Source organism: Grampus griseus (genome assembly GCF_964374135.1).
Source record: "Grampus griseus genome assembly, chromosome: 13".
Classification (NCBI taxonomy): domain Eukaryota; kingdom Metazoa; phylum Chordata; class Mammalia; order Artiodactyla; family Delphinidae; genus Grampus; species Grampus griseus.
Genome location: NC_139007.1, coordinates 79,145,917 through 79,166,229, shown reverse-complemented (window position 1 = coordinate 79,166,229; position 20,313 = coordinate 79,145,917). Strand labels below are relative to the sequence as shown.

General features: G+C 48.2%; 1 protein-coding gene across 1 annotated transcript in view; it reads right to left on the bottom strand.

The window, feature by feature from the left end:
* The window catches only part of ZDHHC14 (zDHHC palmitoyltransferase 14), a 275,705-nt gene that overhangs the window by 20,436 nt on the left and 234,956 nt on the right, over nt 1-20,313 (bottom strand). The window contains exons 4-6 of the mRNA XM_082668602.1: nt 19,289-19,426; nt 16,014-16,062; nt 1,181-1,283 (exon numbers count right to left, since the gene is read on the bottom strand). Of these exons, the coding sequence (XP_082524728.1) occupies nt 1,181-1,283; nt 16,014-16,062; nt 19,289-19,426 (290 nt within the window). The remainder of the gene's footprint in view (nt 1-1,180; nt 1,284-16,013; nt 16,063-19,288; nt 19,427-20,313) is intronic.

The following is a 20,313-nucleotide window of genomic DNA, read 5'->3' as shown; positions in this document are numbered from 1 at the left end:
CTTCAGCAGAAGAAACGGAGGTTTTTTCTCAAGGAAAACTGGCATTAACCCCAAACTTGGAAATATCCCCAAACAGCAGGTGAGACCGGGGAGAAACAACATTCTCTGGGGAAAATAGTCTCTTATTTCTACCACATGGTACTTAAAAGGCAGCTCACATGAGCCAGTGGAGATTCCTTGATGCTACGTTTAGTGTGTTAAATAGTCATGAAATGGATGGTAGCAGAGAGGAGTAACACACCTCCCCTAATGGCCCATTTTTTTAAAAAAGACTTTTTGATGTGGACTATTTTTTTTTTTTTAGTCTTTATTGAATTTGTTACAGCATTGCTTCTGCTTTATATTTTGTTTTTTTTTTTGGCCACGCGGCACGTGGGATCTTAGCTCCCCGAGCAGGGATTGATCACGCACCCCTTGCACTGGAAGGTGAAGCCTTACCTATTGGACCACCAGGGAAGTCCTTAATTGCGCATTTATGGCCTGAATTCAGTCTCACCACATTGCAGAATAATTCTGCAGGGTATTTCTCGTGTTCTCAGTTAGCACATACACATAGCTGTCTTAACATTCTCGGAACTCATCTATCTCATCAGCACTGGTTTTTCTCAAGTCTCGGAGGCAACCTAATTCTGAGACATTGAATTCATGTACTGATAGAGGCTTCTGTCAGAATCCAAATATTCAGAGCAAAAAGGACCAGGCTCACGAAGAAACATTTTCCAGCATTACGTTTTCTGGTTTTGTATTTCCTCTCCATCTGCATTAAGTACAGGCAGATAATCCTGGATAAAAAGTTAAACTTTGGGTCAGTGCGATTGCCTCCCAAAATGAAATGGAGCCGTTATCTGAGAGAGGCCAGCCTGTGAGGTCTCTCTTCATCGGGGCAGGGTGACAAGTTGCTGATAGAATTATTGCAAAGGAATAGAACAGAATCCCTCCTCGGGCCTTGGAATTGGGGGGTCACTCAGCCGATCTTAGTATCTAAGTGACGTGGTCAGAGAGCAGGACAGTTCGGAGATTCGCAATAGAGAAATTGGAGACTGATGTCGGAAAATGCTTCCCGTGCAGGCTCTTTGCTCCCAGGGGCTCCCATCTGGAAAGGGAGCCCGGGCCCCTCACCTCTTCTTTCTCTATTTCCCACGAAAGAACATGCCCGCGTCCCACCCCACCAGGAACTTACGTCTTCATTTGTGGTCTGGTTGGAGCTGATCAGGTACGTGTGGAAACCCGAGAGCCCCACGATGGACCAGACGGAGAAGAAGCAGACCACGGCCTCCAGCACAGTACCCGGAGTCAAGGAGGTGAACCAGGAGGACCGTGACGTTCTTAGGGCCCCAGGGAGCTGGATGACTGAGATTTGGACAGAACCCGCCCCCAGGCCCTCACTCAGGCCCTTGCGTCCACCTAGCCTGGCATCAGTGGTCTTGTAGCCAAAGGAGACCCTCAGGGGCAGGCACGAGGCCACATTCTCCTTCACGGCACAGCGTTTGTGCTCAGTTAAGTGATCGGTGGGCTCCCTGAACAGGTCTCGTTCCTTTCTCATGGCTGACAGTTCCTCTGACTGTCCTTCCCACCCGACCTTGGCCCCTTCCTCATGACTCACTGTGTAGCCAAAGGCGGCAGCAGCAAAACCAGGAAGCACGCTGGCTGGAGCTGGCAGCGGCCCAGGCTTTTGATGAATGGACCCAATACTGAACATCACTTCAATCACAGGCTCTACCTTTGGCTTCTGAAAGCTGGGACTATAGCACTGACAGGTTTCCCTCTCGACCCGATTTGAGGCTGTGACAGTCATTTGCAGGGCTGACCTCGGGCGGCTGAGACCAGGCGGGGTTTATCTTCCTGGCTTTCTCTCTCCCTGCATGGCCCTTCCACCCCCTGGCTGCCTGCCCCCACTGTGGATGGGCTTCTGACCCGGTGGGGCCATTTCTCGGTGTGGCATCAGGGTGAGCGGTATTTTTTCTTAGGGGACCTTTTCCCAGCCCCTCAGCCCACCCCGACACATAGGGCTGTCCTCAGCTATTGACAGGCAACTAGAAAACCTGGCTCCACACCAGACTGTGAGTGATGGGGAGTCTCGAGTTCCACAAGATGCACTAAAACCAAAGGAGAAAAAGCCTGGCATTCTTCAACAGACGAGACAAATCAGCCAGGAGTGTGGCAATTTGAAAAGACCAGAGAATATTCCTGTCCCACAAATACTTATAAAATTCTATTTACAAGATAAAGATGTTTCTCAGGAAAAAATAATTCATCATAGGTCTGGGAGTTTAAATACCCATCATGCAGCCTCCATTGATAAATTACAGGCCAGAGAAAGTAAATACTCATGCTTTCCTAATGCTTCCAGGGATGGAAGCCATAGATCATGCTGTAATACATCACCATTGATTTTTTTTTTCAGGACTGGATATCATTTATCTTCAGAGCAGAGAAATGAATGTATCATCCGGTGCAGCACCGTCATCTGCCACGTCATGATTAACAAATGCCACTGTCCGGCATGTGGGGCTGCATACAAAATAGGGGGAACGAATGCACTTCCTGCTTGTTCACTGACTTTCAGCTTCGGGGTACACCACTGGGTCTGCTCTTGGAAAAGTGGAAAAATGCTGTATTTTTCTTTCTAAGGTTTAAATTTCTAGAAACTGCAAGGCCTCAGAAAAGCCCCGCCCAGAAATTAAAAGGACATCTCAAGAGGAGGATGTCCAGCTGGCCAAGGTGAAGACAGTGCAGAGCAGCGGGATCTTGCGGATCCAACACAGGGTGCCCCTGGGGGGTGGGAGTGCTGCCCGGTCCTCTCGGAGGAAAGAGGTGAACAGGCTGCAGGAGGAGCTGCACCTACCAAGAAAAGGAAGACTGAGGTGGATTCTGGAAAAGGGGATAAGTACGGAGGGGTTGGGAGGAGATGCAGAGAAGCAGGCCCCTCCTCAGGGCTGCCACCAGCCCTTCTTTTCTGCCAGGGTTACCCAGGGGGACAAACGGTTACGGCAGAGGCCTCGCTGCACATGGGGACACAGGGATGGTGGCCCAGGTAGCAAAGAAGATCTCATTCTCAACCGCCTCCTGACAGGTCGGGGCTCACAGACGCCCCCCCTCCCAGCCTCATCTCCCCACCCAAGAGGACACAGATGGGGGAGCAGCCACGTGGGAGCTCTGCCCGCACTGGCTTGAAAGCAGAGAAGTGGAGCCCAGGGAAAATGATGAGGAAGTAGTGGGAAGCCTGCGTCGCGAGAACCGCGTTGTATAAAGGGGGATGACACTGGCAGTGACTTTGCACAGGCTGGAAGGAAAAGACAAGAGGCAGAAAGGTCAAAGAGGAGGTGACAAATGGAATGGAAACAAGGGTAGAAAAGAGAGAATGAAGAACGAACCAAAAGATTTATTTACTGAATAATACACGAAGAGCCCAACTTCGGTCTCGGAAATACTTAGATGTCAACGACAGTTTACAATCCAGGCAGAATGATGGTCATGTCAAAACACATGTAACATCCACACGTGTGAACCAGGTAAAAGCTGGCATGTGAAAGTGGAGGAGGCCACGGTATCTAACGTGGCTACGTCTCCCTTTGCATCTCCTGTTCCTTTTGCGGCTGCTGTTCCCTTTGTGATGCCACTTACATGATTACCTCCAAAAGGAGGCGTTATTACCAGTGGATGTGGAGTTTTAAGTGTTTATAGCAACCCCCCAAATTCGCAGTGTTCTATATTAATATCTCATGTGCTTGGTAACATTTTATAAATAACAGAATGCAGTTTCACTGTTAGCTCACAGCTGTGTCCAAGTGAGGAATTCAAGGTAGGATGGAAGATGCAGCCCCCTCCGCCTCTCCCCTTACAGCTGCCGCCTCGCCCACAGGACGTCTGAAGGAATAATCATCATCATTCGTAACAATGGCTGACATCACTGGCTGTGTGTCAGGTCCTGTTCCAAAGGCTTCACGTGTGATGAACTGGGAGATTGGGATTGACATAGATACACTAACATGTATAAAATGGATAACTAGTAAGAACCCGCTGTATAAAAAAATAAAATAAAATTCAAACAAAACAAAACAAGAGCTTCATGTGGATTAATTCACTTAATCCTCAGAGCAACCCAGTGAGAAGTGTGATTCCCACTTAACCGATAGGGAAACCGAGGCAGGAAGCAGTTAAGTAATTTGTTTAAGAAATAGCAGAGCAGGGATTTGAAGCTTGGAAGTCTGGCTCTGCCAGTAGGACAGAAAAGCCATGGGCCGATTCCTTTCTGAATTCTTGCTAAGGGACACGTGGCTCTAGGCTGACCCCAACCTCTGCTGGGGGAGATCAGGACCCTCCTTGTCAGGGTTTCTTGAACCTATCGCACCTTAAGGAGTCCATCCCCCTCAAATTCACTCTCAGACAGAGGTACGAATATCTGAACAACACATCTTCTCACTGACCCGATAGCTTGACGTTGAAATTATCTACGCCATAGTAAGTTAAGAAACATAAATTTCTTTTTTTTCCATAAATTTCTTTTTAATGTATCAAAACCCACTTACTGATTTTTTTTTTTTTTAAAAGAGACATGAGTGGAAACAGGCCAACTCCAGTAGGAGCCAATTTAATAAGCAGTTGGATGTTTATTGCATCAGAGATGGGTTCCAAACCACAGCCATTACCACTGCCAGCCTCCATGTCTCCTCCCCAGCCCCCCAAAAAGAAAGGGAGCCCCCTCTGTGGCCAAGAGTATGGCTTTAGATTCCCCACAGCCGCTAGCTCAAAGTGCTGCACACTGAGGTACTCGCTAGATGACTATGGAATTGAAAAAGACTGAAAAATGCCGGCAGGCAGGCGCCCCTCCCTTGGGTTTCCACGCAATCCCACAAGTGCCTGCTCTGTGCCTTTCTAGGCACCTGGCCCGGCACTCCGAACAGCAGACGGTGGGGGAAGGTAAGCTTCCCACCCTCAGCGTACAGGGGTCTGCTTGCCTGTGGGCAGGTAAGCAAGGGAAGACGACCTTGCAGGGACATGGAAATAGTATTGGGCAGAATGGTGAGGGCACCTCAGATTTGGAGAATCGTAAAAGGTGAGAGGTAAGGGTTGGGTTCCTACGCTTTTCTCAGAAAAAATGCACATAAACACATTTTTTTCCTTATAATTTCAGGAGGCTTAAAAACGCCCCTGATGCCTCTGCATGGATACACATGGACCCCAAGTTAAAATGTCCTGATTTATCCTAATCCCTTCATTTTACAAATAGGTAAAATTTTATGTAAAATGAAGGGTTAAGGCCCAGAGTAGTCAAGCCACTTATAAAAGCTCACATCGCACTTCACGGCAGAACAGAACTGGAACTTGGTCTGCAGACTTCTAGGACAGAAAGAACCCTTCCCAAGGCTCCAAGCTACGGAGTGTCACATGACAGGCCTAACTTTGGAGCCTCAAAGCTCACAACAGCAAGGCTGAGGCTGCCCGTGACATGCAACCTTGTCCATCAGTCCCACGGCCTTAGAGCCACCCCTGGGTGAAGAACTTGTCTCTGTTAATATGTCATCACCCATCTCCCCACATTCCAGCAATCAGGCTGGCGACAGGCTTTTTTGCCAAGTGCCAAATCTAGATTACAGTTTATTTTAAAAAGTCTGTATTTCATGTGGGTTTCCTCATCGACCCAAAATCCCCGGATTCCAGAATGGCCAGGGAATGCCAGAGTCCAAGGCTCTGCCTCGGGTGCTTCCGCTCTGAGCACTGGGCGTGTGTGGCCAGGGGGCTGGTCACACCGCACGGTGCTGAGGGGCCTTTCTCTGTGGGCACCAGCCAGGCACCCCTGGGTCCTCCTGCATCTTACTCTGCTTTAGGTCTCTGTCTGGGGTCCTGACATTGAAAATATAAGAAACAGATGTTGTTGGTAATCATCTCTTTCTTTCTTTCTTTCTTTTTTTTCCCCCTAAAAGTTACAGTAAGGTAGGCAATGCTCACTTACAGGAAGAGCTTTGATGGAAGGGCAGATCTCAGTGATAGACCCTTTGTCCTCTAGATTGAGGGTCTAAATCAGCATTTAATCCTTTTAGATATTTAGGTTCAGGAACTTGTCAGTATATTTTCCTCATCATTAGATGACCCTATAATCCTTAGACGGAGATAAGAAACTACAGCTTCTGCCCCTGTCATTAGAGGGCCCACCACTGTGTCTGGGGTGGAGGCTGCTGACTTCCCGATGACTTACATGACAACACACTTTGAAAATCAAGTTTCTGGGACCTTTCAGACTGGATCATGGGACCATCATCCTTCAGTCTCTCAAATCCTTTCTCCTAAATGCTTATGTACTGGGAGATAGAGGTGTGTAGTTGTCCCAAATTAAACCTATGAAGTCACTAGAACTCCAATCAAAATTCCAGCTGGAATTTTGAAAATGGAATTTGACAAAAGGACTCTCAAATTCATCAGGAAGAGGAAATGTATAAGAACAGGTGAGGAATTTTGAAAAACAACATCAGGGAGGTGGGAGCAGGAGAAGACTTTTCTCGTAAACAAAACAAGGTGAGAACAGTCTAAACAGGCCGTGGGCATGTGGGGGTAAAGAAGGCATTTCAAATTAGTGGTGAAGGAATAGACCGGTGGTTCTCAAAGTGTGGCCTGTGGAACCTTAGGGTCCCCAAGATCCTTTCAGGGTATCCTCCAGGTCAGAACTATTTTCCTATCATCACCAAAACATTATTTCCCAGCTTCACTCTCATCCTACCACGTGGTGGCTTCTTCTGGAGGCTGTGTGATGAAAGATGATGTCCTCATTCACTCTTATGCATTCTTGTGTTTTAAACATTTCTCAAAAAAAAAAAAAAACATTTCTCAGTTTTAAACGCAGTATATAGAAATAGATATAATCTACATGAACAGAGGCTCTCTGGGGTCCTCAATAATTTTTGTTTGTTTGTTTGTTTTTGCAGTACGTGGGCCTCTCACTGTTGTGGCCTCTCCCGTTGTGGAGCACAGGCCCCAGACGCGCAGGCTCAGCAGCCATGGCTCACGGGCCCAGCCGCTCCGCGGCATGTGGGATCCTCCCAGACCGGGGCACGAACCCACGTCCCCCACATCGGCAGGGGGACTCCCAACCACTGCGCCACCAGGGAAGCCCCTCAATAATTTTTAAGACTGCAAAAGAGTTCTGAGACCAAAAGTTTGAGAACTGCCAGAATAGATTAGTAAGTGGTATTGGGACACTTCACTCAACATTCGGGAAAAATGAAGTTAGAACTTTAGCTCACAACCCACACACACAATTCTATTACAGATCAATTACTGCGCCAAACTTAAGAAACAACATAGGAAGGTATTAGAAGAAAATAAAGGAAATACTTGCATCATTTTGGGGTGAGGATGTACGGAGCCATGTAGGATGAGATTTACAGATTGAATTTGTTAATAAATTACACTTTTTTGTATAAAAAGGTCAAGTTAAAAGGTAAGTGATAGGTTGGGAGAAAAATATTGGAAAAAGATAGTTATAAGATTATTATTAAGACTATATATAAAGAACATGTTAATAGGAAAAGAAGAAACAGCCCAATTGAAAAATGGACAAAGAGTTTGAACTGGCACATTGAGGTGAGAAAAAAAAAAGGCTAACAGTCACGAAAATACGTGCCAGCTGAATATTGTCCAGAAAATGGAAATTAAAACCGATTTTTTTCTCCCCATCAAATCGGCAAACATCACAGCACTGACAACTCCAGTGTGGGTGAAGGTGGGGAGAAATGGAGCATGAATTGGTATAATATCTTTAGGGGACACTATGGTACATTATATTTAAAGTACACTTAGCTTTTAACTCAGTGACTCCACATCTAGTTGTCAATCCTAGAGAAATGCTTACACTTGTACACAAAGAGATACATACAAGAAAGTCCACTACCTCAGTTTCTGAGCAGTAATAAAAGAAGTCTAAATACTCATCACTAGAAGAAGACACTATGGTTCATCTATACTCTGGAATTCTATAAAACAGTTGAAAAGAGGATGGTGTACATCTATGTGTTGACATGGAAACGTCTTCAGGAAATATCTAAAAATCAAATTGTAGAACAATCCAAAGAGCATGTATGATCCCTTTAGGTAAAGCAGTCCCCCCAACTGTACATGTGTGTGTGTGTGCATGCACACATGTATGTATTTAAACTCTGAGAGGATCACCTGTAAAGACCCACAAAACCCGACAAGAACTCCTACAGAACGATGACGAGTCAAGAGCAACGCTTCCTTTTTACCCTGACGTTTCTATTTGAAATTTGTTACCGTGAGAATACGCTCTTGTATCACTTGGGTGATTTTAAAAACCAAAAACCTCCTCTCCCACTCTGTGATCTTCTGAGATCTAATCTATGCTTATTCTTCACAGAACTCCCGCAATCCACCTGGCCGGGGGCAGCGGGGAAGACTCTCGATTCCCTGGGTGGAGGGGCTGGGTTCTAGCTCTGGAAACGTCAGTGCGTCACCGAGCATGAATCGGGGTCACTTAACCTCTCGGTGAGGTCCTGCTGTGAGACCTCGGGCACTTGTCCCACCTGTTTCCCGGGGGCTCCCTGAGCACCAGCAGACACCAGGATGGACAGGCCCTGAGAGCTGGGCTAGTGAAGGCCTGTCCTGCCCCCATGGATTTTCCATCGGCCCCCAGTGTCCCCTTTCTGACAGCACCCAGGCTGACTCCAAGCCTTCTACCAAATTCCACTAAAACAGAACGATGCCCATGAGGCTGGGGGCGCCTGTCGACGGTGCCTTGAAATAAGCGCACACTGGGGGCAAAAAAGGCGTTCTGCCAAAAGCCTCCACCACGCAGAATCGGTGACCGTCCGAGGTACCCATCGTCCTTCTCGTTTTGGGAGAGCTGAACGATGCCATAATTAGAGATGAGTGTAACCCTTTGAAATGGACGTTAATGCTGCTACACTGAAGTGACCGTTAGTGGGCAGGCGTCCCCTCCCCCTGCTGGCCCTGTTCCTGAGGGGCTTCAGCTCCCTGAACCCCAGAAGTCTGCGAGGTGTGCCCGGCCATGTGGCTTCCCTGACTCTGTGTGACCAGTGACATTTCCTAAGAGGCTGGAACATTTCGCTTCAAGCTCCCGGTTTTTTTTCTGCTTCCATATATCACGCAATAACCACAGAGGACCCTAAAGACAGTCCAGGCTGACGTGGAGGTTCCATGTGCGACCTCCTAGATTCTGTTTGTACATGTAGCTCAGATCAAGCTCATTTCTCCCCAAACCAATGCTAGCTGTCTCCCTTTTCTGCTGTGCCCCTTTCCCCGGGTCACCTAGGGTTCGGACCCCCCTTCCTCCCCCTCTCCTCCCAGGTCCTATCTGACTGCAGATCTCCCCGCAGATCTGTCCCCTTGTCACCGATTTCAATTTCGGGGTCCTTCCTTTGCAAACATCTCCTCACTACCTCACTCCATCGTGTTCTTTGCTTCAAGGTGAGTATGCTTCAAGGCAAAACAAGAACAAAAAGCAGCTTGATTATGTCATTCGCCTGCCAAAAATCATGGCTGGTTCCCCGGTGTCCGGGGGAAGAAGGCCGCTCGCTCTTTCACTGGTATTCAGTGCTGTTGGGACCTGCTTCCTGGGGGTGATTGGTCGTGACCTCCAGCCCCAGTCAGGGCTCAGCCATCCTAGCACCCTCCTCCATCCCCACCGTGTGTGTGTGTGTGTGTGTCTGTGTGTGTCTGTGTGTGTGTGTCTGTAAGAGTATCCGGGTGCTGACACCATTAGGGCTCCCGGCGCCCACGCTGCTAACCTTGCCGAGTGAAAGAGTGAACACAAGCCTGGCTCCAGCCCTCCAGACGGCCTGCTCTCCCCTACACACCATACACACCCGCCAGGCTTCTCCCCTCCGTGTCCCTGTTAGAACTCCACCTTTCCAGGCCCTGTGCAAATGCCACCTGCCGCCCGTGGAAGCCTCCTGACTTCCCTGCAGGAGATGCAGCCTCCTTTTGGACCCTACTCCTACCTCCAGTGCATGCTATGGCATTTTTATGTCACTTAAGACTTATTCTGCTTGTAGGAACCAGAGTCAGAGCTCAGATCCTGGCATCCACAGATGCTCGTTGAGAAGAGTGAGTCACCCCGTCCTTCATCGTTCCTCTGGCCTCTGGTTGATGTGCTTTGAAGCTCAAGGCTGACGGATCGTTCTAGACTTTGTAACCCTGGCACGTTTTGGGCCCAGGTGGTGGGCATTCAGTATAATGATTTTGAAGGAAGCAGAGGCTGAGTGGACCTCCTTCGTTGGACCTGCCTGGCTGGGTGGACTGAAGACCCAGTGCCACCCTTTTTGGAGAAGATTCTCCTTTTGTCTCTTTCCCCGGGGAAGGCCAGGGGGGCCTTTGAAAGCCCAGGCAGCTACCCCACTTCTCACTGAACCCCAGAAGCCTGCACCCCGCTGCCTGTGCTTCTCTGATGCAGAGATGAAAGGAAAGAAATGGCCACAGTCACGGGGAGCCAGCCCAGGAAACGGGAGGTGAGAGGGGGCAGGAAGAAGAGGATGGAGGATGGGGCTCCGAGGCTGGACGTGCTCTTGCCAAGGGTGACCCTGGTGGTCAAACGTCCTTCCTCTTCCCCACCACAGCCCGGGAAGGGCCTGCTCAGTGCCCACAAGTGAGCCAGAGCCAGTCGTTCTACTCACAGCCACTTACGACGTTTCCCGCCGCCCCCGTCCGCTCCTTCTCACCTGTGTCTCCTTCCCACCTCCTCCCAGAAAGTCAGTAGAAGGGAAGACATCATAAAGATCAGAGCAGAGGGCTTCCCTGGTGGCGCAGTGGTTGAGGGTCCGCCTGCTGATTCAGGGGACACGGGTTCGTGCCCCGGTCTGGGAAGATCCCACATGCCGCGGAGCGGCTGGGCCCATGAGCCATGGCCGCTGAGCCTGCGCGTCCGGAGCCTGTGCTCCGCAACGGGTGAGGCCACAACAGTGAGAGGCCCGCGTACCGCAAAAAAACAAAACAAAAAAAGATTAGAGCAGAAACAAAAGAAATAGAAATGAAGAAAACAATGACAAAGATCAATGAAGCTAAAAGCTGGTTCTTTGAGAAGATAAACAAAATTGATAAGCCTTTAGCCAGACTCATCAAGAAAAAAAGGGAGAGGACTCAGATCAATAAAATTAGAAATGAAAAAGAAGTTACAACCGACACCGCAGAAATACAAAAGATCATGAGAGACTACTACAAGCAACTCTATGCCAACGAAATGGACAACCTGAAAGAAATGGACAAATTCTTAGAAAGGTACAACCTTCTAAGACTGAACCAGGAAGACATAGAAAATATGAACAGACCAATCACAAGTAATGAAATTGAAACTGTGATTAAAAATCTTCCAACAAACAGAAGTCCAGGACCAGATGGCTGGTCACAGGCGATTGTATCAAACATTTAGAGAAGAGCTAACACTCAAACCTCCTCAAACTCTTTCATGCTGGAACTAGACACCGTCCCCTGGACACCTGGCTCACTTCCTGAATGAGCTGGTTGATGCCTTTCTCCTATAAAGTCCTGCTGGTTGCATGCGGGCCTGATGAAGAGCTTTTTACTTTAGCAATGTTCCCATCATTCATGGCAGTATTTCTGATAAGGAGTCCTGGCTAATGAGGCATTTTTGTTTCTAATCTCTCTCATTTCATCAACCACACCTTTTTGAGTTGGATATTTTGCAGATTAAATCCACGGTGAGAAACCTTTGCCTGTGCCCCCATTTGTCATCAAAATATTTTTGTATTATTGTCAGGAGATCAGATTGGAGGCTACTGAAGCATTTTAAATATATTTTCTTGCCCGAGAACACTCTGCAGGGGTCACTTGCAAAGGCTGCCCTGGACTTTCCTGGGCTCGGGCAATTCAGCCAGAAAACCTCCTCTTGTTTTAAGAACTTGGTACTTTGCAGATTCTTGCACAGACTGCAGGTCCGGAGCGGACGAGCCGTGGGCAGCGCTGCCATCATCAGAGGACGGCTTCTGTGAGTGTGAAACATCACAGATCAGTCTCATCCATCATAAATCGACCACCTCAAAAGAGACTCCCAGACTCTTAAGGCCTCAGCAGCAGAAGGGAGCTTAGAGCTACTGAGTTTAATGTTTATCTGATGCTAGAATCTCCTCCCACCCTAACCAGCAGGATGCATCCTCTTTCGGAGTGCCACTGTCCCTGTGACAGGTCCTCCCCAGGCCATACCATTCCTGAGCAGCCCCCGTGGTTAGCGCACCCATCTCGGGAGCTAAAAGCCGCCCCTTAGAAGTTTCCACCCGGCTATCTCCATGGAGCCTCCAAAGCCACACGGGTGTCCAGAGGAAAAGCAGGAGCCAGAAATAGCATCCTGACGGGACCCAACCTTACTTATCACGCATATGTTATCCCTTATAACCAGAACTCCTTTTTTCAAAAATACATCACAACCCAGTAGAAACTAAAGCATACTTTTTCTTCTGGAATATGAATTTATGATAAAGCATCAGAACTCAGCACTTCTTAACAGACTCACTCAATAAGAGGGCATCTTCCCCAAAGCATGTATTTAAACAGAAAACACGTGGCCAGAACAGACGGCCTTAGGTCTTCACACCATTGACTGGGGAGAGGCACACACAGAATGTTTCTGTGCTTTGTAATTAAAAACCCAGCACTGGGCTTCCCTGGTGGCGCAGTGGTTGAGAGTCCGCCTGCCGATGCAGGGGACACGGGTTCGTGCCCCGGTCCGGGAAGATCCCACATGCCGCGGAGCGGCTGGGCCCGTGAGCCATGGCCGCTGAGCCGGCGCGTCTGGAGCCTGTGCTCCGCAACGGGAGAGGCCACAACAGTGAGAGGCCCGCGTACCGCAAAAAACAACAACAACAAAAAAACCCCCAGCACTTTGCTTTCCTACGGGTGTGTCTGGCATTCCTGAAATTCTCCACTACTTCCAAAAATAAATAAAGAAGATCCAGGTTGGGAGTGTCGCTCCTCCCTCCCTATCGGCAGCTTTTCTTCACGTTCCTCCCGCGCCTTGCTCTTCGTTCTGCTTTTCTCCGAGAGAGAAATGGAGTGGTTTTATCAGAGGGTCTCTATGTTGCTGGGCAGCTCCCTGGGATATTCTGGCTTCAGCTTTAGGTCACCTTTTTCCAGGCAGGAGCCCAGCCTGACACTGGATCAGGAGGTGCCACAAAACCAAGTGGGGACCCAGTCAGCAGGAGTAAAGTTAGATAATAACTTCACCTATTAAACTGTGAAGGGTCGGCTAATTCAACAAGGACCTCATGGGGCATTCTGTTAGCATTTTCAACCTGAACTCAGGGCAGGAGATATATGTGTGTGTGTATGTGTGTATTCTTCTATATGTGTATGTATACACACACATATATACACATATATGTGCATACATGTATGTATATATACACATACACACATATACATATATATGTGTGTGTATATTTATGTGTGTGTGTATATATATATATGTATTTTAAAGCCCATCCATTTTTGTCTCCCATCCCCTCTCTCCTAGATTAACAGAAAGGGCAGAAAGGGAAGGGAGGGAATTCACAGTCAACTCAAGAAGTGACCTGGTGACGTCTAGTGAGCTTCCTGGATGGGTTCAGAGACAGATCCTCTCAAACCCACCTGCACCTGAGTGCCTGATTCCTGGGTACATCCTACCTGAAGGCCTGTGGGGTTGACAGGACAATGGCCTCCCCAAAGACGCCCTAATCCCTAGAAGCTGTGAATACATTATCCACGTGGCAAAGGGGAGTCTGTAGATCGAAGGTCATTGGTCTTGAGATGGGGAGATTTTCCTGAACGGTCTGGATGCGGCCACTCTTCAGAAGCAGAGAGGCTTTCTGGCTGAGGGCAGAGAGATGAGCGTTAGAGGCAGGGGGGACTCAGAGCGTGAGAGGGATTTGATCCCCTGTTGCTGGCCTTGAAGAGAAAGGGAGGAGTCAGGGAACGGAGCAAGGAGAGGGGCCCTCAGCCCTACACCCCATGAGTTTAGTCAACTACCTGAATGAGCTGTAAGAGGATTCTCCCCTGAGACTTCAGATAAGAATCCAGGCTGGCGACACCTTGGTTTCCGCCTGGGACCCAGAGAAGAAATCAGCCGAGCCTACTGGACTTCTGACCTGCAGAACCGGGTGATAATGAATTTATGTGGCTTTAAGCCTCTTTTTTGTGGCTATTCGTTACAACAGCAACAGGAAGCTAATACAGCCGGCACGTGCCAGAGCCGTGCTGGGGAAGGCCCTGGGCCGGATGTGCCGGGGTGCCCTGCAGCCGTGTCTGGAGGCTGTCAGCGGCCTGCCATGCGCTCAGAGCAGGCTGTGCTGCCACAGCTGCAGCTGCCAAGCTTCTGAATGTGGAGGATACGCCTGGGTAACACCTGTAAAGGGGAAATGCCTGGCTGTGGGCTGAGAGGCTCAGCCCTGGATATGACAGCACTGTTTGGAAAGGCAGTGGCTGCGATTCTCAGGAGCTTTCAGGAACCGCGCCGTAGGAGAAACTACGCGGGCCTCTCACTGTGGCGGCCTCTCCCGTTGCGGAGCGCAGGCTCCGGACGCGCAGGCTCAGCGGCCACGGCTCACGGGCCCAGCCGCTCTGCGGCATGTGGGATCTTCCCGGACCGGGGCACGAACCCGTGTCCCCTGCATCGGCAGGCGGACTCCCAACCACTGCGCCACCAGGGAAGCCCAGGAGAAACTCTTTACCTGTACCTGAGAATGCTATTTCAAGGGAAGATAAGTTAAAATTTGCTCTGAACCAAATAAGAGCATTTCTCTCCTTCGTCCGCTTTCCACATGAACAGCACAGTTTGCACACCGCTGAAACACACTGTCACTCCTTCTCTCAGCAGCGTCTGTCTACTCCCCTTACTGGGGAGCGCAATGCTATTGATTACACAGACCATAAGCACAGCCAAGCCAGGAGCACGAGCAGACGCGTGCTCTAGAGGACGTTCTGGCAGAGCTGCCCCTCGCGTCCATCGCCACACATCGTCCAGCACGGGCCCATGGCCTCAGGAAAGGCACAGGTGCCTGGGACCGGGGAGGGGAGATGGCTAAGCCTGCCACACTCTTGAGGCTTCAGAAAGCATTCCAGCTGGCAGCCCAGACCTCAGTGCCGGTTCTGAGCTGCATTCATAAAACTTAACAAGACTAGCATGTTTTCATGATGGAACTGATATCCTGAAAGACTTAGACGAGCCTCTTCTTCAAGAAGAAAAGACAAGGCTTGGCTGTAAGCTATGCCAAAGCAACATGCCTTGAAAACCGAAGGACACAGAGAAGCGATGATGGTGGAGGATGGTTACCCCTGGCAGGGTTGGGCAGGGAGACGAAGGAGGCATTTCCCATGGGACCTGCTTTTAGCAGCCACCGATGCTGAGAATTTCATTCCCAGCACAACCTTTCCTTCTGGCCAACTTCTAGCTAACTCTAGCTTCTTAGGTCATTAACAGAAGACAGGACATACCTGTGAAATGTACTCTCCAAGAGCCTCTGTACATCTTCATCTGTCCCTGTGCCTCTTTAAGAGATCAGCAGCTGACTACAGAATCTGTAGTAGCCGCCAAAATTCTGTGCTGCCCATGAACACAGAGGGTCTGAGGACCCCCACATGGTGACTGCACCAAGACGGCACCCACACTGGGGCGTCTGCAAATATTCCGTAGGGACCACCCGCTGATCAAAGTGTAGCCAGTTGGAACTCAGCCTGACTTCTCCCCAGACCAACCTGCTGTAACGCAAATCAGTGTGGGTTTCTGGGGGTGGGCAAGAATTCACACTTAGTTTTCTAGTGAAAGAGCACTTCAATTTAAACAAGGCTAAATGAGTCACTTCGACGTTCAAGCATTCAGAGGCTGTTACTCACACAAGTGAGTGTTCGGGAGTTCTCTGGATACTTTACAGAAGAAAAGGGAACACGATTTATGAAAAGGAAAGCCAAGGCACCACATGAAGAGGTTATTGAGTAGATGTGGCCAGTCCAATACTTAACACGTTAGCATTGTAAAAAACAACAGCCAGAAAGGATATCTTGCAGGACTGTCCTTAAGAGCATTTAGGAATCCTGCTTGCTGTGAACCTGTGGGAAGGAAAGCAGAATTTAGTATTCAGACATCACCTCCAGAAAACAGCCTTCAGGCTGAAAGCTCTCTCATCTACATAAAAATAATAGGTGTCTAAAGAGCAATTAAATAATTACATTTTGTGGTTCTGTAGAACCCAGTGCACTGATCAGAGATTGAGATTCCACTGAAGTTATTCAACTAGAAAGTGGCAGATTCATAAGCAGACCCGACATCTGCAGGATATTTCTTCAATAAAAGCAGATGGATGCCTGCATACTTTCCCGTAAATTATAGTTCTGATTACTCCTTTGTTTTCCTCATTTGAATGGGAAAACAGAATACTGTATGCTATTTTTTCCTCTTCTTTTATGAAACACTGTTTTCCTAAAGTTTGTTAACTTTTGACCCTGGGCATCTTGTAAACTAGGCTATGCATAAAAGATGTCTTTCTCTGCATCCCAGAGTAAACAAACTCACAAAGCTGAAGTTTATGACTGATTCCTTCTGGGTTTGAGACATATTAATACGAACTGTCTGCACAAGAAAACATTTCTTCAGGGGCCTGAGTAAAGATGCATCTGACAAGAAGCGATTTTTATTTTATGTATTGGTGTTAAATGCTTTTTAAAAAGAAAAGCCCCCATGGAGGAGCTCTTGGTGGTCCCACCTTGGGGTGGCGAGGCTGGGTCCATGTGTTTTTGGGGACATAATCTGGCCCTGGGGCGGCTGTGAGATAAGCGGGGAGGACGGATGCCATGGGACCGGTTCTAGAGCATTCCGTGGCCTTGTCTGCTGGCGAGGCTGCAATGTGGGAGAGAGAGGCAGGGCCCCAGACTCCTCTGTGTAACTGGAGGCCAGGCTGGCTACTGGGAGGCTAAGGCTGGGACTGCTCCAGTTCTTCCTCGAGCTCCCATCCCCTCTGTGCCCACTGGCCACCGCGGGAGCACGAGGATGTGCCGTTTGCTAGGATGCCAACCGGTGGGAGAGCTAACGAGGAAAGGTGTTCTCTTCCATCCCTGCTAGGCCAGGAGGGTGAAGCCAGCACGTGGACAGATCTTAGAGCAAACACAATCTTGAAGCAAAAGGAGGGACGAAAAGAAATGATTTCTCTTTCCCTACTGAACCCAAATTGCATCGCTTTCCCAGACTCTGCTTCCAGATGTCACCTTCCCAGCAATCTCTGTGACCCCGGGCTTCCTCCCCGGCCACCCCTCGCTGTCCTGTGTCCCCTCTCAGAGCCCACTTCCCGGCAGGGAGGAGGACTCAGGGGACAGTCCCCCCGCTGCTCTCTGCCTTTGCCAAGGCTTCCAGAATCTTAGGGGGATCACGGAGCCTCGTAAAACCTCTTGCCCTTCCCGAGAGCAAATCGGGGGTCAGGCGGGCTTGTTCAGTGGGGGCTGTAGTGAGGATGCAGAAGCAGGGGAGAGGAAAACCTTCATCTGCTTCTGTCCGAAACAGTCGGGTCACTTGCAGGCAGGTAAGTTCAGAATGCTTTCTTTGTGGAAGACCGGATTACCAGTACCTCAGCATAAACTACAGCAAAAGCTCCATTTTGCCGAAACCAGGGTCAGTAAAACTTTAGAGGAGATGAAAATGCCACTGTGGTGGCAGGCGTCGCTGTGTGTGCCTCTGCGTGTGCGTGTGCGTGTGTGCGCGTGTGTTTGTGTTCCCAGAGCTTATGTGCGAGGCTGAGCAGGTGAAAACTGCTTGATATCCGGAACGTAGGGGCAAGGCCAAAAATGAATGTGACTATAGACAGATAGATAGACAGGCATTTTGAAGTCGCTAAAGGATGTTAAAGACTATTTTTCAGTGCCATGAATATGCTGGAATATCAGTACTTCTGTCTTCTCTAGCTGTGTAAGCAATTGCTTCTACTGTCTATTAACACATACCTAGGACCCTAGTTACACTTTTGCCATCTTGAGACTCTGAAAATAGAACAGGTGCCTCGGCAGGGCGCTGCGGCATCCTTCCCAGGTGGTGTGGAAGGGGTCTCTGATCAACGTTAATCCTCTTCTTCCCATCCCACCAAGTTATGGCTCTCAATCATGTATTACAAATTTGTGTCACGTTCAGATCAAAGGATTTCAGTCAGAAAGAATGGGAACTAGGATTTTAAATGCCTAAGAAAATTTGGGATAGGTCATTCATGTCCAAAATGGACCAATACTTAAAAAGAACTACTGTTAAACTTTCCATACCGTCCGCTTCCCCCAGCCCCCGTACAAACCCCACCAAGAGAGCAGCGGGGAGAATGCGCGTGTCCAAGTTCAGCCTTAGCACACTGTGGTTTCAGCACTGCTGCAGGGAAGCAAGTGAGGTGTGTGTCCAGATACTTCCGGAAACACTCCAGAGAGAGGCTCTGTACTCGCTAATGGGTGGGCGTACTTCAGGAATGTGGACAGAGGCCATGCTGGTCTTTAACGTTGCTAATGGAACCGTAATGGAAGTTTAAGGCTCACGTTTATAGGTCAAAGCCAAGTGGCTTCCTTCTCATCACTCCCTATTACAGGAAAGTGAGAGGCCAGGAAATGGAAGAAATTCAAAATTATGACCTTAGGAAGGGTAATGAAAAATGCCATTTGCTTAGGCAAATATATATTAAAGTCATGTATATCCACACTTCATTTTTAATAAAGTCGCTTCCTTCATATGCCAGGGGTAGCTTGCCAATGTTCTGGCAGGTAATTAAACATCTTATCAAACATACATCTTTAACATTTATAGATATGTGTGTAAGAAAGCTCAGTCTTTATCCCCATTTTTTTTTTTTTAGGGAGGGTGACTATTCCTGCTTAAGTAGATATCATATTAAAAAAAAAAAAAGCTCTGTTGTTCAATGGGTATCATTACAGCACATTATCCTTTGTGAAAACATGGGAGTAATTTTTCCTGGGGATCCATTAGCATAAGAGAAAGTGAAGTCACGAGGGTGGAATAGGGACCATGTATCAAGGAGAAGGTCTTGTAAGTGAAAGAGTCTGATCCAGGGGTGCCCCTGGCAACTGCTGTGGGAAGGATGGGGATGGGGGGTGGGAGGGAGAGAGGCAGGGTGACAAGGCTGGGGGGGAGGTGAGAAACAAAAGGCAGGCTGGAAGCGAGGAGGGGGCTAGGGAGAAGGGGAAAGAGAAGAAAGAGAGAGCCCGGAATGACCAAAATATTAAATCAAAATTAAATCAGAAAACTAAAGTCAGGCAAATGGTTACATACGTAATCTGATTTCGCCAGCATACTTACGAAGAATGACGTGGGTGATAACGAATGCAAATATAAAGACTGTCAGAAAAGACAGAGATAAAATAAACATATAAAAAAATCTGTAGTTTCTTTTCCCCACACAGTTGCCTACCCAGGGACAGTGGTGATCAAATCGTTCTGAAATGAGAGGCAGAAAAAAGAAAATGGAAATCAATTAATAAAACGTCTTTTTACTTGAGGGAGCTCCCCCCCATATTTTAATAATATAACAAAATGGTATCATTGTATGTACGTACTTCCAACTTCACCACTCAGAGAAATGCTTACCGTTAAGACATTTCAAGAACATAATTATTCTTTCAACAGAGCTTAGCTGTTTTGAAAAAACAAAACGTGTGCATTCTATTCTCATTACAATAGAAAGGCAAAGATTTCCCTCTTTTGTACAAGAAAGCTCTTTGGTTCACAGAACAATCTTCCCTTAAGATGGTACCAACACTCTTGATGGTAATTGCTGGTCTGGGCTGGGCTGGGCTGGTCTGGGCTGGGGCTCAGTCTTTCATGGGTGTGTGGTACTGATTGACCATCTTTCATGGTAAGTGGCCAAGACAGAGGCCACTAGGGGCCTGGGACAGGACAGAGGGACAATCCCTTGTTCTCCCATCCCAGTTATAGTCGTTTTCTAAAAAATGTCTCTGCTATTTCAATAGTCGTAGAATTGATAGCATTTTAAAAATGATCTATGATCTTCAAATAATGTAATACTCCTGATCTTTTAGTTCACTATTCTCAGCTTCCTTACCTGTAAGACAAGGATACTGTATAGAGTCTTGTGGGGCTAAATACCATCTGGGAAAGTATTTAAAAAAAAAGCAGTACGTGGTGCTTTAAGGTTTGTCAAGAGATGTCAGGTACATCAGTACATTTGGCCCTGAAACATTCCTATGAGGAAAATGATGCTGCTGCCCTATTTTACAGATGAGCAAACTGAGGCCTAGAAGGGAGACTGCCTGCAGGGGCCATACAGCTCAGAGGCAGTGGAACTAGCAGTGAGGCCAGGTCTT